This window comes from Amblyraja radiata, chromosome 5, assembly GCF_010909765.2.
Source record: "Amblyraja radiata isolate CabotCenter1 chromosome 5, sAmbRad1.1.pri, whole genome shotgun sequence".
Taxonomy (NCBI): Eukaryota; Metazoa; Chordata; class Chondrichthyes; order Rajiformes; family Rajidae; genus Amblyraja; species Amblyraja radiata.
Window position 1 is genome coordinate 108,739,286 of NC_045960.1, and position 14,062 is coordinate 108,753,347.

General features: G+C 44.3%; 1 protein-coding gene across 2 annotated transcripts in view; it reads right to left on the minus strand.

Annotated features, from left to right (window-relative positions):
- Window positions 1-5,619: 5,619 nt before the first annotated feature.
- Window positions 5,620-14,062, minus strand: part of pdss2 (decaprenyl diphosphate synthase subunit 2) — a 165,898-nt gene continuing 157,455 nt past the window's right edge. For both annotated transcript variants that reach the window (XM_033021952.1, XM_033021953.1), the window contains exon 9: window positions 5,620-7,278. In XM_033021952.1, coding sequence (XP_032877843.1) covers window positions 7,123-7,278 — 156 coding nt within the window. In that variant the 3' untranslated portion in view covers window positions 5,620-7,122. The remainder of the gene's footprint in view (window positions 7,279-14,062) is intronic.

Genomic DNA, 14,062 nt, shown 5'->3' on the forward strand with positions numbered 1-14,062 from the left:
GAGTTAGATGTGGCCCTTGTGTCTAAAGGGATCAGGGGGTATGGAGAGAAGGCAGGTACGGGATACTGAGTTGGATGATCAGCCATGATCATATTGAATGGCGGTGCAGGCTCGAAGGGCCGAATGGCCTACTCCTGCACCTGTTTTCTATGTTTCTATTGTCTAAAATCTAACCTCCTTTAAACCTTGTTCCTCTCACCTTAAACCTCTACCCTCCAGGTTTGTGCATAATTAAAAACTTTCCCTGTAAATCATATGTATTTTAATTAAAAGATTGGGAGGATTTTAAATATTTTAAAGGGGTCATTTGCAGAAAGAGAGATTATGATTATTCATTCAATACTTCACCCCGTTTCTGAATTCTTCACATCACAGATTAACAGCCGCCCTCCAATTACAGGAGGAATTAGAGAAAAAGGAAAATATACAAATAAATGTTTAACATCTGTAAATATACTGAAAAACAATTGCGTCCCATAATTCTTGTTCAAGTCTTGTTTTAAATCTCGTAAATATTATCTTCAAAGCACTGTTGTAAAGTTTTCAATCAGTTCATTTGTGTTAAATCAGAAATTTCACAGTAAAATATATGAGGAGCGATCGAATGAATGTAAATTTAAAATTTAAAAATAGACGCATCTATTAGCTTGGTGTGCTCAGGGATTAAATTCCATATGGTATCAAGTACAGTTAATACCATCTAAGGAAACAGAAGAGGCACTTTCAATCATTAACACATTCAGGGTGGTGCAGCGGTAGAGTTGCTGCCTCACAGCGCCCGAGACCCCGGTTTGATCCTGACTACGGGTGCTGTCTGTACGGAGTTTCTACGTTCTCCCTGTGACCTGCGTGGGTTTTCTCCGGCGGTGGTCTTACCACCCGTGCCCTCAAGGTCGGCTGCAGAAGGCGCAACCACCCCTCCTCCCTCCCCCACGGGGTCGAAGGCTGAAGGTGGCTGGGCGAGGAGAGGGATAACTGTTCACTGGACAATCCGGATAGAGGCAACGGCTGCAACGGGCCTTTATGGCCAACTACAGCTGGGACTGGGAAATGGAGCCAAAACCTGGCATATGAAACATAGAAAAATATGCAGTAGGCCATTCAGCCTCCGAGCCAGCAACGCCATTCCATATGATCATGGCTGATCATTTAAAATCAGTACCCGTTCCTGCTTTTCCCCCATATCCCTTGATTCGCTTCCCCCATTTTTCCTGCATGGAAACATAGAAATATAGATGTTTCTACGCAGTCTGTACTTAACTGGGACTTGTACTTATGTGTGGCAATAATCTTACTGATCTGTGTGGAAAAAATAATTTTTGTGATAATAATGAGAACATGTGATAATTAAAAACCATTGAATCCTGAATCTGGAACAAAGCGCAACTGCTGGAGTAATAGACAATAGGTGCAGGAGTTTGACCATTCGGTCCTTCGAGCCAGCACCACCATTCAATGTGATCATGGCTGATCATCCCCAATCAGTACCCCGTTCCTGCCTTCTCCCCATATCCCATGACTCCACTATCTTTAAGAGCCCTATCCAGCTCACTCTTGAAAGTATCCAGAGAACCGGCCTCCACCGCCCTCTGAGGCAGAGAATTCCACAGACTCACAACTCTCTGTGAGAAAAAGTGTTCCCTCGTCTCCGTTCTAAATGGCTTACCCCTTATTCTAAACTGTGGCCCCTGGTTCTGGACTCCCTCAACATCGGGAACATTTTTCCTGCCTCTAGCGTGTCCAAACCTTTAATAATCTTACATGTTTCAATAAGATCTCCTCTCATCCTTCTAAACTCCTGAGTATACTCAACGGATCAGACAGCATCCGTGGAGGGAATGGAGAGACTATGTTTCGGGTCGGAACACACCTTCAGACTCCAGTACCATTCCCTCTACACGGCACGATGGCGCAGCGGTAGAGTTGCTGCCTTACAGCGCCAGAGACCCGGGTTCAATCCCGACTAGGTGTGCTGTCTGTATGGAGTTTGTGCGTACTCCCCGTGACCTGCTTGGCTTTTCTCCAAGATCTTTAGTTTCCTCCCACAATCCAAAGACGTACAGGTTTGTAGGTTAATTGACTTGGCATAATTGTAAATTGTCCCTATTGTGTGCGTGGGAGAGCGTTAGTGTGCAGGGATCGCCGGTCGGCGCGGACCCGTTGGACCGAAGGGTTTGTTTCCGTGCTGTATCTCTAAATTAACCTAAACATTCTGCTTTAAAGGTTCTTGATTCCCCTACTCTGGGTAAACAATTATGAGCATTCACCCTATCTATTCCTCCCATGATGGAGTCTGAAGAAGGGTCTCCACTCGAAAAGACACCTATTCGTTGTCTCCAGAATGCTGCCTGACCCAGAGTTATTCCAGCATTTTGTGTCTATCCCCTCATGATGGAAGCAGATTCGACAGTGGTGTTTCAGAGTCAAATCAAGTCAAGTCAACTTTATTTGTCACACACACATAGAAACATAGAAAATAGGTGCAGGAGTAGGCCATTCGGCCCTTCGAGCCTGCACCGCCATTCAATATGATCATGGCTGATGATCCAACTCAGTATCCTGTACCTGCCTTCTCTCCATACCCCCTGATCCCTTTAGCCACAAGGGCCACATCTAACTCCCTCTTAAATATAGCATACAAGATATGCAGTGAAATGAAAGTGTCAATGCCTGCGGTTTGTGCAGAATCTACAGAACAGAATAGAACAGAATCAGTATTTACATGTCAGAAAATATTTTTTTACAAGAGACACAACACAACAGTAAATTAGTCCCCGGTGAGATAAGAGTTTACAGTCCTGATGGCCTGTGGGAAGAAACACACTCTCATCCTCACTGTTTTCACAGCATGACAGCGGAGCCTGACTGTAGCAGCTGGAACAGTCCGTTGCTGGGGTGGTAGGAGTCCTTCATGATCTTGCTGGCTGTGGATCTGCACCTCCTGGTGTATAGGTCCTGCAGGGGGGGCGAGTGTAGTTCCCAAACCAGTTTGTGATGTTGCCGGACAAGATGTTTTCTACAGCCCCAGAGCAGAACCACTGAAGGATCCTCAGAGAGACTCTGAATTTTCTCAGCTGCCTGAGGTGGTAAAGGGACTGCCTTGCCTTAGTCACCAGTGTGGCAGTGTGTGTTGTCCATGTCAGACCCTCTGCGACGTGGACTCCCAGGTATTTGAAGCAGCTCACTCTATCCACAGTATCCCCATTTATCTCCAGTGGCATGTACGTCCTCGGATGTTGTGCCCTTCTAAAGTCCACAATCAGCTCCTTAGTTTTTGTGACACCAGAGTGCCAGATCAGCTACCTCCTCCCGGTAGGCCTTCTCATCGTTATCGGAGATCAGGCCCACCAACCCAATGTCGTCAGCAAACTTGATGATGGAGTTGGAGCTGAACCTGGCTACACAGTCATGTGTGTACAGGGAGTACAGTAGGGGGCTGAGGACGCAACCCTGGGGGGATCCTGTGTTCAGGGTGAGGGGGTTGGATGTATGTCCCCATCTTGACCACCTGGGGCCTGGCGGTGAGAAAGTCCAGGACTTTTAAGAGGCTTTTAGACAGGCACGGATTTGCAGGGAATGGAGGGATATGGATCACGTGCAGACACAGGAGATTAGGTTAGCTTGCCGTCATATTTGGCAGGGGCAACGTGGAGCGAAGGGCCTGTTCCTGTGTTGTACTCTTCTAGGTTCAATGCTTTAAAAGCAAAAAGTCAAAGTTCAGATCCTAAGAATTTATCAGCATCCCTGGGTCTGTATTGATCAAAACCAGAGTGATATGAACACTTCTGAGTGCAAAACCTTATCGATATGAAACATGATGTAGTTATCTCTAGTTTTCTTGTCCGAGGAGAATTGCTTTGAACATGGAGGGTGCGCACAAGAACTGTAGAAGCCATTAAGTTTAAGTCAGTATATTATAGCCATGCCTAACATTTTAAATAATTTCAGTTTTTATCTGGCTGTACTTTTGTAGGTGGGATTTGATACGTAGAAGGGGTGTGCCTATTTCTAGAGACTAGCGCAGGCTCGTTGATTAAGAGTCAGCGGGTCTCGGAAGGATGGTGAGAATAGTTTTTTACCACACACACGACATGATCACGGCACACAAGTTAATGAGACGACATACTTTTATAAGAAGAAACTTTCATATGATTTATATGACATGAATGGAACAGCGATTAAGAACAGAAAGTGACAGACTATTTCTTTGTTATGTACTACTTCAATAAAAGACCATTGATTAAGAAGCAATGTTTGGAAGATTCGTTTTTACTATCTTAAGTGTGTTGTGAGTGCGTAACTATACCTCCTAACCATCCCTGAGGATTAATGGCTATCGAAGTTGGACTTTGAGAACATCGCAAAGACTGCCATTATAAGAACATACGAATACTCATACAGACTGCATCTTTCTTCTTATTAAACCTAGAGAGGTATGAATTAATAAGTCAAGACGTCTTAGTAGGAACTCGTCTGATTGTAAAAAGTGTCTCTACAACAAGACAGAAGCCTGACACACATGACTAGCATTTAGTCATGGTCATATAGTGTGGAAACAGTTCCTTTGGCGCAACTTACCCACACCGACCAACGTGCCCCATCTACACTAGTCACACCTGCCTGAGTTTGGCCCATATTTCGCTTGTGCAGCTTACAATCCCGCAGTGTGAATATTGATTTATCTAATTTCAGATAGCCTCTGCATTCCCCCTCTCTCGCGCCAGGCCCCCCCACCCTCGTCATCCTACCAGTTCCACTGTTCACATCCATATATCCCCTCGTTGTCACCTCTGCCACAGCCAACAATGGACCACAGTGGGTTCCACCTTTCATTAATCATCAATGCCGGCTTAGATTTGTTCTGTACCTATCCATACCTCCAGTTTTCCCTCTCCCCTGATTCTCAATCTGGAGGGTCTCGACCCTATTCCTTTTGTCCAAAGATTCTGCCGGACCCGCTGAGTTACTCCAGCATTTTTGTGTCCATCTTCCACACCCCTCGTCTAAACCTATGCTATCCACGTACCTGTCTAAATGTTTCTTAAACGTTGCGATACTACCTGATAGTACTTGGAGAACACAACAATTACTGCACTGACATTATTTCTTGTGGATAATTATTTTTCTTAAGTGGGTTCTGAAATCTGCACAGGAAAAGAGGATTAAAAAGATTAAAAAAAACAAAGGGAGCACAATAACGTGATGCAATGCTTTTTCTGTGAGGAATCCGGAGAATGTAAACACACTAATTATTTGAGTGAACCTTGTAATAAAATCTGCCTGCTCTGCTAGCTGTCTTCAGATTAAAACTGGGCTGTAATTACACCACAGAAGGAAAAAAAGTAGTTTAGTCCCAATACAGACCATTTATGTAAACGCAGCCTTCTTGTCAACGTGCCTCTCAAGTTGCATAGATGCAAACCACAAAAATCATCTCTATGAACAAAACAGAGACAGTGTCAGCTTACAGACTTGATATCCCATATTGCGCCACTGTCATTTCTGCTTCACCGCTCCGAGACTTTCCCAAGTCCTAAGGTTAAAAAGAAACTTATTTTCATCTCAGCAAGAACACGTGAAATGTCAAAGGAATGAAAGTAACTCTTCCGGGACGATACATTTTACATTTTTAAAAGTTTTTTTATTACAAAATCATTCTTTTTTTACCTTCTGGCTAAAGCCATGAACAGTCGAAGTTAGAGAAAGGCAACTTTTGAAGCATATAAAATGGACACTTCAACAAATGATGCATTTTCGCTAAATTTCTTTTTGCCACAAACCAATTATTGATTTACTGTTGCCGTTTTAAGTGTAATATCTGTCTGAAAGTCCTTCCCAATAAATAGGGAAACCCTACATAACACATCAGCTGCAACAAAAAAAGCTGGTGAAAAAATTAATCAATTCTTGATTGTAAAAGTGTGCATAAAGTGATATTCCGTACAAGTGTCCACGGACCGGTTTAAATTAGTTTAGTTTAGAGATCCAGGCCCTGCGGCCCACCGAGTGTGCACCGACCAGCGATCTCCGCACACGAACACTATCCTACACACACTACGGACCATTTACAATTTATACCAAGCCAATTAACTTACAAACCTGTACATCTTTGGATTGATGTAATCAAATGAACATCTTTCTTTCCCCACTCAAGCAACTTTCTAAGGACGGTTTTAAATCGAAATTTAAAAAAAAAATCCCCCCTAACACTTCACAAATAGGAATTATTTGCACGACCTTGGGTGAAGTCTTTAACCTAATAATTGCCCGAGGGCTGATAGATTGGAGGGTGCCCTGACGTGGCAGGTCTATCAGGCGTGTTGAGAAGTGTTCCTTGTAACACCCACAGTCTTCATTCCCCCCCCCCTGTCCTCCAAGTGTAGTGTGGAAAAAACCACAGGCCACCACAGTGGCGCCAACCTAGGTCGGCTCCAATCAATACGGCCTGATTTCCTGTCCATTTACTGAGGTCACAGCAGCAAAAACTCATTAATTATTTCTTCCCTTGCAGCCTCCAGTGTGCTTCTGGCATGACAAGGGAAAATGGTTTGACCTTTCTGCAAAATTTCTGTCAAAAAAAAAAAAATTCTCTCTTTCTCTCTCTCTCTCTCCCGCTCTCGCAGGAGGATATGAGAGAGAAGGGGAAGCCCACACTAACTCACTGTGATTAAAAGAATGAATCTTTCCTCCGTTCTCAATCAAAAGATATCGAAGCGTGAGAACGCACACCTCCCGATTCAGGGACAGTTTCTTCCCAGCTGTTATCAGGCAACAGAATCATCCCACCACAATTAGAGAGCGGTCCTGAACTACTATCGGGCTATCTTTGATCGGACTGTACTGGCATTATCTTGCAGTAAACGTTATTCACATTATTCCCTTTATCATGTATCTGTACACTGTGAATGGCTCGATTGTAATTGTGTATTGTCTTTCCGCTGACTGGTTAGCACGCAACAAAAGCTTTTCACTGCACTTTGGTTCACTGTGCCTCGGTGACAATAAACTAAACTAAAACTAAGTACTAACTAAACCTTGATTTTTTTTTCCCAACGAAGGAAGGTGGCCGCTTCCGCTGACGCGGGTTTGCGATAGTTTGATTTTTCCACTAGGATTCACGGTTTAAAATTTGTGGACTGCGTAAATGATGTTTTCCAAAGTTGATCTCGCTTCAGAAGTGGGAAAGCTTCTCAGGGCCTCCAGCGCCTGGTTTCCATGGTGACGGCACAGTTCAAAAGATGAACTCACACCTTTGCCAGCCTTGATTATTTGACGCAGCTGCAGAAAGTAGAAAAATACAATTGTCAGGGAAAGTGTACGCTCAATAGAGTCATAGATTCATAGAAGTGACACAGTGTGGAAACAGGCCCAACTTGCCCACACCGGCCAACAATGTCCCAGCTACACTAGTCCAACCTGCCTGCGTTTGGCCCATATCCCTCTAAACCTCTCTTATCCATGTACCTGTCTAACAGTTTCTTAGACATCCGTGCCTCAAATATCTTCTCCGGCAACGGATTCCATTTACCCACCGCACTTTGTGTGAAATCTATCGTACATGAAAGAATACCACTTGGTTTCTTTCCAATTACACAACCGTAAATTCCTATTTATGTAACTATTAAGAAAGATAAACGCATTAAGCACTTCAAGCGATAGGTTTTTAAAGTATTCATGTGAGAAATCAAGCTTTTGCAAACAATTGTCAAAGTTACCGATGGTGTATTGTGAGGAACTTTAAGGTACGTTGCTGTTGGTAAATTTAATGTGATAATAATAATAATACATTTTATTTATGGGCGCCTTTCAAAAGTCTCAAGGACACCTTACAGAATTTAACAAGAGTAAAAAACATATAATCGGAGTAAAATAAATAATAAAGACATCACCAATACACAAATTAAAGACAGAATTCGATCCAAAGACAAAAGAAAATCAAAAACACAATGTGAAGAGAGAGCATCGGCAGCTAAACCGCGCCAGCGTCCACTCTCCCTTCCGACAGCCATCTTGGACACAAACTAAAATAATCACTTACACACAAGAATCATCCCCCCACAATGGTTACCACTGTGGGGGAAGGCACAATGTCCAGTCCCCATCCCCAGTTCTCCCAAAGGTAGAGGTAAACTGTCCAGAACAGAACAGTTCAGGATGGTGCAGCGGTGGAGTTGCTGCTTCACAGCGCCAGAGACCCGGTTTCCATCCTGACTACAGGTGCTGTCTGTACAGAATTTGTACTTTCTCCGGAGACCTGCGTGGGACTGTTCCGGGAGCTCCGGTTTCCTCCCACACTCCAAAGACGTACAGGTTTGTATGTCAATTGGCTTTGGTAAAACTGTAAATTGTCACTAGTGTGTGTAGGATAGTGTTAGTGCGCGGGGATCGCTGGTCGGTGCAGACTCAGTGGGCCGCAGGGGTTGTTTCCGCGCTGTATCTCTAAACTAAAAACAAAATTGTTCACGTTCATACAAAGGAACTTCAAGTGTTATAGTCATAGTCATACGGCATGGGAACAGGCCTTTCGGCCCAGCATCCATGCTGTCCAAGACATAGAAACATAGAAAATAGGTGCAGGAGTAGGCCATTCAGCCCTTCGAGCCTGCACCACCATTCAATATGATCATGACTGATCATCCAACTCAGTATCCTGTACCTGCCTTCTCTCCATACCCCCTGATACCTTTAGCCACAAGGGCCACATCTAACTCCCTCTTAAATATAGCCAATGAACTGGCCTCAACTACCTTCTGTGTCAGAGAATTCCAGAGATTCACCACTCTCTGTGTGAAAAAGGTTCTGTCTACAGTCCCACCGGCCCGTGTTTGGCTCAGTTTCCTCTAAACCTTTCCTATCCATGTGCCTGTCCAAATGACTTTAAAATGTTGTTATAGAAGCTGCCTCAACTACCTCCCCAAATACCCACCACCCTCTGTCTGAAAAAGTTGCCCCTCAGGTTCCTATTAAATCTTTCCCCTCTTACATGAACCTATATCCTCCGGTTCTTGATTCCCATTCATTCATTCATTCATCATCGATGAAAACATTAGTGACGCAGTGGCGCTGGTTTCCAACGGGAACGGTGACGGACGCACCACACATCTCTGTCCTCCAGTTCCTGCGGACTTCCGCCGCTGGAAGTATAGGATTTTGGTGTGTGTGTGCTTCATCGTCATTCCATACAATGCTATGTACGACAGTGATCACAACTTCTACTGAAGTGTGGATGGCCGTTGGCTCGCTAGATCATCCGCCCTTTGACAGGTCTTGTTTTGTCCTGCTGGGGGTCCACAGCCCCCTCCTCATCTGGCAAACACGGTAGGGAAGACAGTTTAGTCGCTGACTATCTGACCATGGAGCAGGTAGCACGGGATTACATGGTACCCGTGGCGGGGGAGGAACTACCCCCGACCTAACCTGTAAGGTCCCCTACTCTGGGTAAAAGAATATGCTTTCACCCTGTTTATTCCTCCCATCATCTTATAGAAACATAGAAACATAGAAATTAGGTGCAGGAGTAGGCCATTCGGCCCTTCGAGCCTGCACCGCCATTCAATATGATCATGGCTGATCATCCAACTCAGTATCCCGTACCTGCCTTCTCTCCATACCCTCTGATCCCCTTAGCCACCAGGGCCACATCTAACTCCCTCTTAAATATAGCCAATGAACTGGCCTCGACTACCCTCTGTGGCAGGGAGTTCCAGAGATTCACCACTCGCTGTGTGAAAAAAGTTCTTCACATCTCGGTTTTAAAGGATTTCCCCCTTATCCTTAAGCTGTGACCCCTTGTCCTGGACTTCCCCAACATCGGGAGCAATCTTCCTGCATCTAGCCTGTCCAACCCCTTAAGAATTTTGTAAGTTTCTATAAGATCCCCTCTCAATCTCCTAAATTCTAGAGAGTATAAACCAAGTCTATCCAGTCTTTCTTCATAAGACAGTCCTGACATCCCAGGAATCAGTCTGGTGAACCTTCTCTGCACTCCCTCTATGGCAATAATGTCCTTCCTCAGATTTGGAGACCAAAACTGTACGCAATACTCCAGGTGTGGTCTCACCAAGACCCTGTACAACTGCAGTAGAACCTCCCTGCTCCTATACTCAAATCCTTTTGCTATGAATCCTTATGCCCTTCTATAAGATTCATGTGCACCAAGGCAGCATGACTATGCTGGAAAACCTAAAAGTTAATTTACAAAAACCTTTATTAAAAAAGTTGAATTTAGTTTAGTTTAGAGATACAGTGTGAAAACAGGCCCACGGAGTCCGCGCCGACAAACGATCACCCCGCACACTAGTTCTATCCAGCACACCGGGGACAATTTACCGAAGCCAATTTGTCTATACACCTGCACGACTTCGCAGTGCGGGAGGAAACTGGAGCACGTGGAGAAAACCCACACGGTCACAGGGAGAATGTACAAACTGTACGGACAGCACCCGTGGTCAGGATCGAACCCGGGTCTCTGGAACTGTAAGGCAGCAGCTCTACCGCTGCGCCACCGTGCCACCCCAAACTAGATCAAGAAATAATTCAGACGAATATTACATAAAACAATTGCAAGAAACAGATCCTAAATAATATTAGGGCTTAGAAAACATGACTGATTACATTATTCTAAATAGGCAGTTTAGTTTATTTGGCACAATTAAATGAGTAAAGTTAATTTTAATAACGTCACCTATCCATGTTCTCCAGAGATGCTGCCTGACCCGCTGAGTTACTCCAGCACTTTGTTTTTTGTTTTTTTATGCTTTTGTTAAAATCCTTGTACCACCATGAAGATATTTAGAAACAACTATACCACAGAATTGTTTAGAAAAGTTCCAGAGTATTAATTTATTAACCTTCAAAAAAATGTGCAGAATAACACGCAAGACCCTCTTAAAAGCAAATGGTACAAAAATGGGTGGTTTTATAAAAAGTGAAGATGGTAGTCAAAAATTGCAGCAGGATATTCATTGATTGGCCAGGTGGGCTGAGGGATGGTTGATGGAATACAGAGAAATGTGAGCTGTTGCAGTTTGGGAAGTCTAACATGGACAGGACCTGCACAGTGAATGGTTGGGCTCTGATTAGTGTTGTAGAGCAGAGGGATCTAGGAGCGCAGGTTTATTTTTTTATTTAACCTTTATTTAACCAGGATAAGTCTCATTGAGATTAATAATCTCTTTTACAAGAGAGTCCTGGCCAAGACAGGCAGCAGCACAGTTCCACAGTTACAGACAATAATTTTTTTTAAAAACAACAGAGAACATATAAATAGAGTCACAGTCAGATTCAAATTCAGCAGGGGTATTAAAATTAACAGCAGACTCAGCAGAGCCAGGGACTTGGTTAGGTTGAACATTCCTTGAAATCATATTTGTAAAACAAACAGACACAGTTAGAGACAGGAGGAGACGTGTGCTGCCATCTTGGATTTTTGCCACAGAAGATGTCGAGACGGTGCAGGTTTGGAATTCCTCCCACACCACACGAAAGCCAGACCGGCCCGGTCAGCACCGGCGAGGCAGTAAGGGGGGGGGGGGGCTGTTCTGGATGCAGGTGTCAAAGTCCAGAAAGATTTTCTCCCCTCTTTTGATTTTCTCCCCTCAGGTGCGCAGTTCCTTGAAAGGAGTCGCAGGTAGATGGGTGGTTAAAAAAAGCTCTTTGCACACTGGCCTTCATCAGTCAGAGTATTGAGTATTGAAGATAGACAAAAAATGCTCAGAGTGAAAAATGCTCCGAGCTAGTTGTAGATGGCTATAGTAAACCAGATGCCATGTTAAACCTGATACTTCCATCAGCTAGGGTACTGTCCAATTCACCTCTACCCCATTGAGGACATTGGACTTTGCCTGAAGAATGGGTGCACTATAATGCTGAGAACTATATCCTGCACTCTGGGCAGCATATGGTGGTGCAGCGGTAGAGTTGATGCCTCACAGCGCCTAAGACCAGGCTTCGATCCTGATTATGGGCGCTGTCTGTACGGAATTTGTAAATTCTCCCTGTGACCGCGTGGGTTTTCTCCTGGTGCTCTGGTTTCTTTCCACACTATAAAGACGGACAAGTTTGTAGGTTAATTGGCTTCTGTAATACTGTAAATTGTCCCTGGTGTGTAGGATAGCGTTAGTGTACGGGGTGATCGCTGGTCGGCGTGGACACTGTCGGCGAAGGGACTGAGTCCGTCCTGTATCTCTAACGTAAACTATCGTTTGCTTTGCTCTATCGTACGAGTTTGAACTGATTGTATCCAATGTATGGTACATCTGAGGTGAGTGGATAGCATGCAAAATAAAGCTGTTCATAGTACCTCAGTACACATGACAATAATCATAAACCAAACCAAGTACTGAAGGATTGCTGTGAGAATTTGTATCTGTACACTGTAAATGGCTCGATTGTAATCATGTATTATCTTCCCGCTGACTGGTTAGCACGCAACAAAGGCTTTTCACTGTACATCCAGTTTCCTCCCACACTCCAAAGATGTACAGGAGAAAAATATTTTTCACACAGAGAGTGGTGAATCTCTGGAACTCTCTGCCACAGAAGGTAGTTGAGGCCAGTTCATTGGCTATAGTTAAGAGAGAGTTAGATGTGGCCCTTGTGGCTAAAGGGATCAGGGGGTATGGAGAGAAGGCAGGTACAGGATACTGAGTTGGATGATCAGCCATGATCATATTGAATGGCGGTACAGGCTCGAAGGGCCGAATGGCCTACTCCTGCACCTATTTTCTATGTTCTACATTGGTACACATGACAATAAACTAAAACTGAACTGAAATGAACTGATTAAAAATGAGTATGGAGATGAGACGAGAGAATAATGGTCGTTGGAATGGGCCAGGGACCATTGTTGACAGCACTAACATTCCTAATCGAATGCAGATTGAATTGAATACAGCAACCTAACTTAAATAGCAATAAAGTTAAAAGAAATCCATAAAGTCATAGTGGACTGAACATGTCCTCCAAGACTTGTGGTTCAGCATACCCAACCAATAGAAATCAGCAATCAATAAAACTAATTGAATGTTGATCTTTACAGCTAAAACAATAGACTGCATGTCGGAGGAAGTGATGATGAAAATATATTGGGCTTTAACAGTAGCCCATCTAGTTTACTGTGTTGTGACACAGTGGGGTTCCAGATGAAGTACTACTAGTGATGTGGTAGGACACCCTTTATGCAGCAAGGTTATGATGGATAATTGATGACACGGTGGAGGTAGAGTTTCTGCCTTACTGCGCCAGAGACCCGGGTTCCACCCAGACTACGGGTGCTGCTTGTAGCGAGTTTGTACGTTCTCTCTGTGACCAGCGTGGGTTTTGCTCCAGATTCCTCCCACACTCCAAAGGCGTGCAGGTTTGTAGGTTAATAGGCTTCAGTAATAACTGTGAATTGTCCCCTGTGTGTGTAGGCTAGAGCCAGTGCATGGGGTGGGGTGATCGCTGGTCGGTGCGGAATTGGTGGGCCAAAGGGCCTGTTTCCACGTGGTATCTTAAAACTAAACTAAATTAATCTAAACATGAGAAATCCGTAGTCTGGATCGAAATCTGGGTCTCTGGCGCAGTAAGGCAGAAACTACCTCCCCTACATAGTACATAGAAAGGACAGATTTAGAGGGATATGGGCCAAACGCAGGTAGGTGGGACTAGTGTAGCTGGAACATTTGGCTGATGTGGGCATGTTGGGCCGAAGGGCATGCTTCCATGCTGTATGACTCAGACACTATGGCTCTATGGACACAAAGCGCTGGAGTAACTCAGCGAGTCGGGCAGCATCTATGGAGAAAAAACAATCGGTCAAGTTTCGGGTCGGAACCCTTCTTCAGTCACCCATCCTTTTCCCCAGAGATGCCGCCTGACCCACTGTGTTACTGCAACTCTTGTTTCTCCATGATCTGTTTCCATTTTTTTGTTCATAGAAAAAATTTGGTCAGATATTCACAGGCAATTGCCACTCTGAACACGAATGGGGTCTTTAACGGATTAGTGTTATGACAGTAAAAGTCAATGTTCCTTCTTGCAATACACAAAAACACATTGCGGCCAACTCTCATCTGATGGC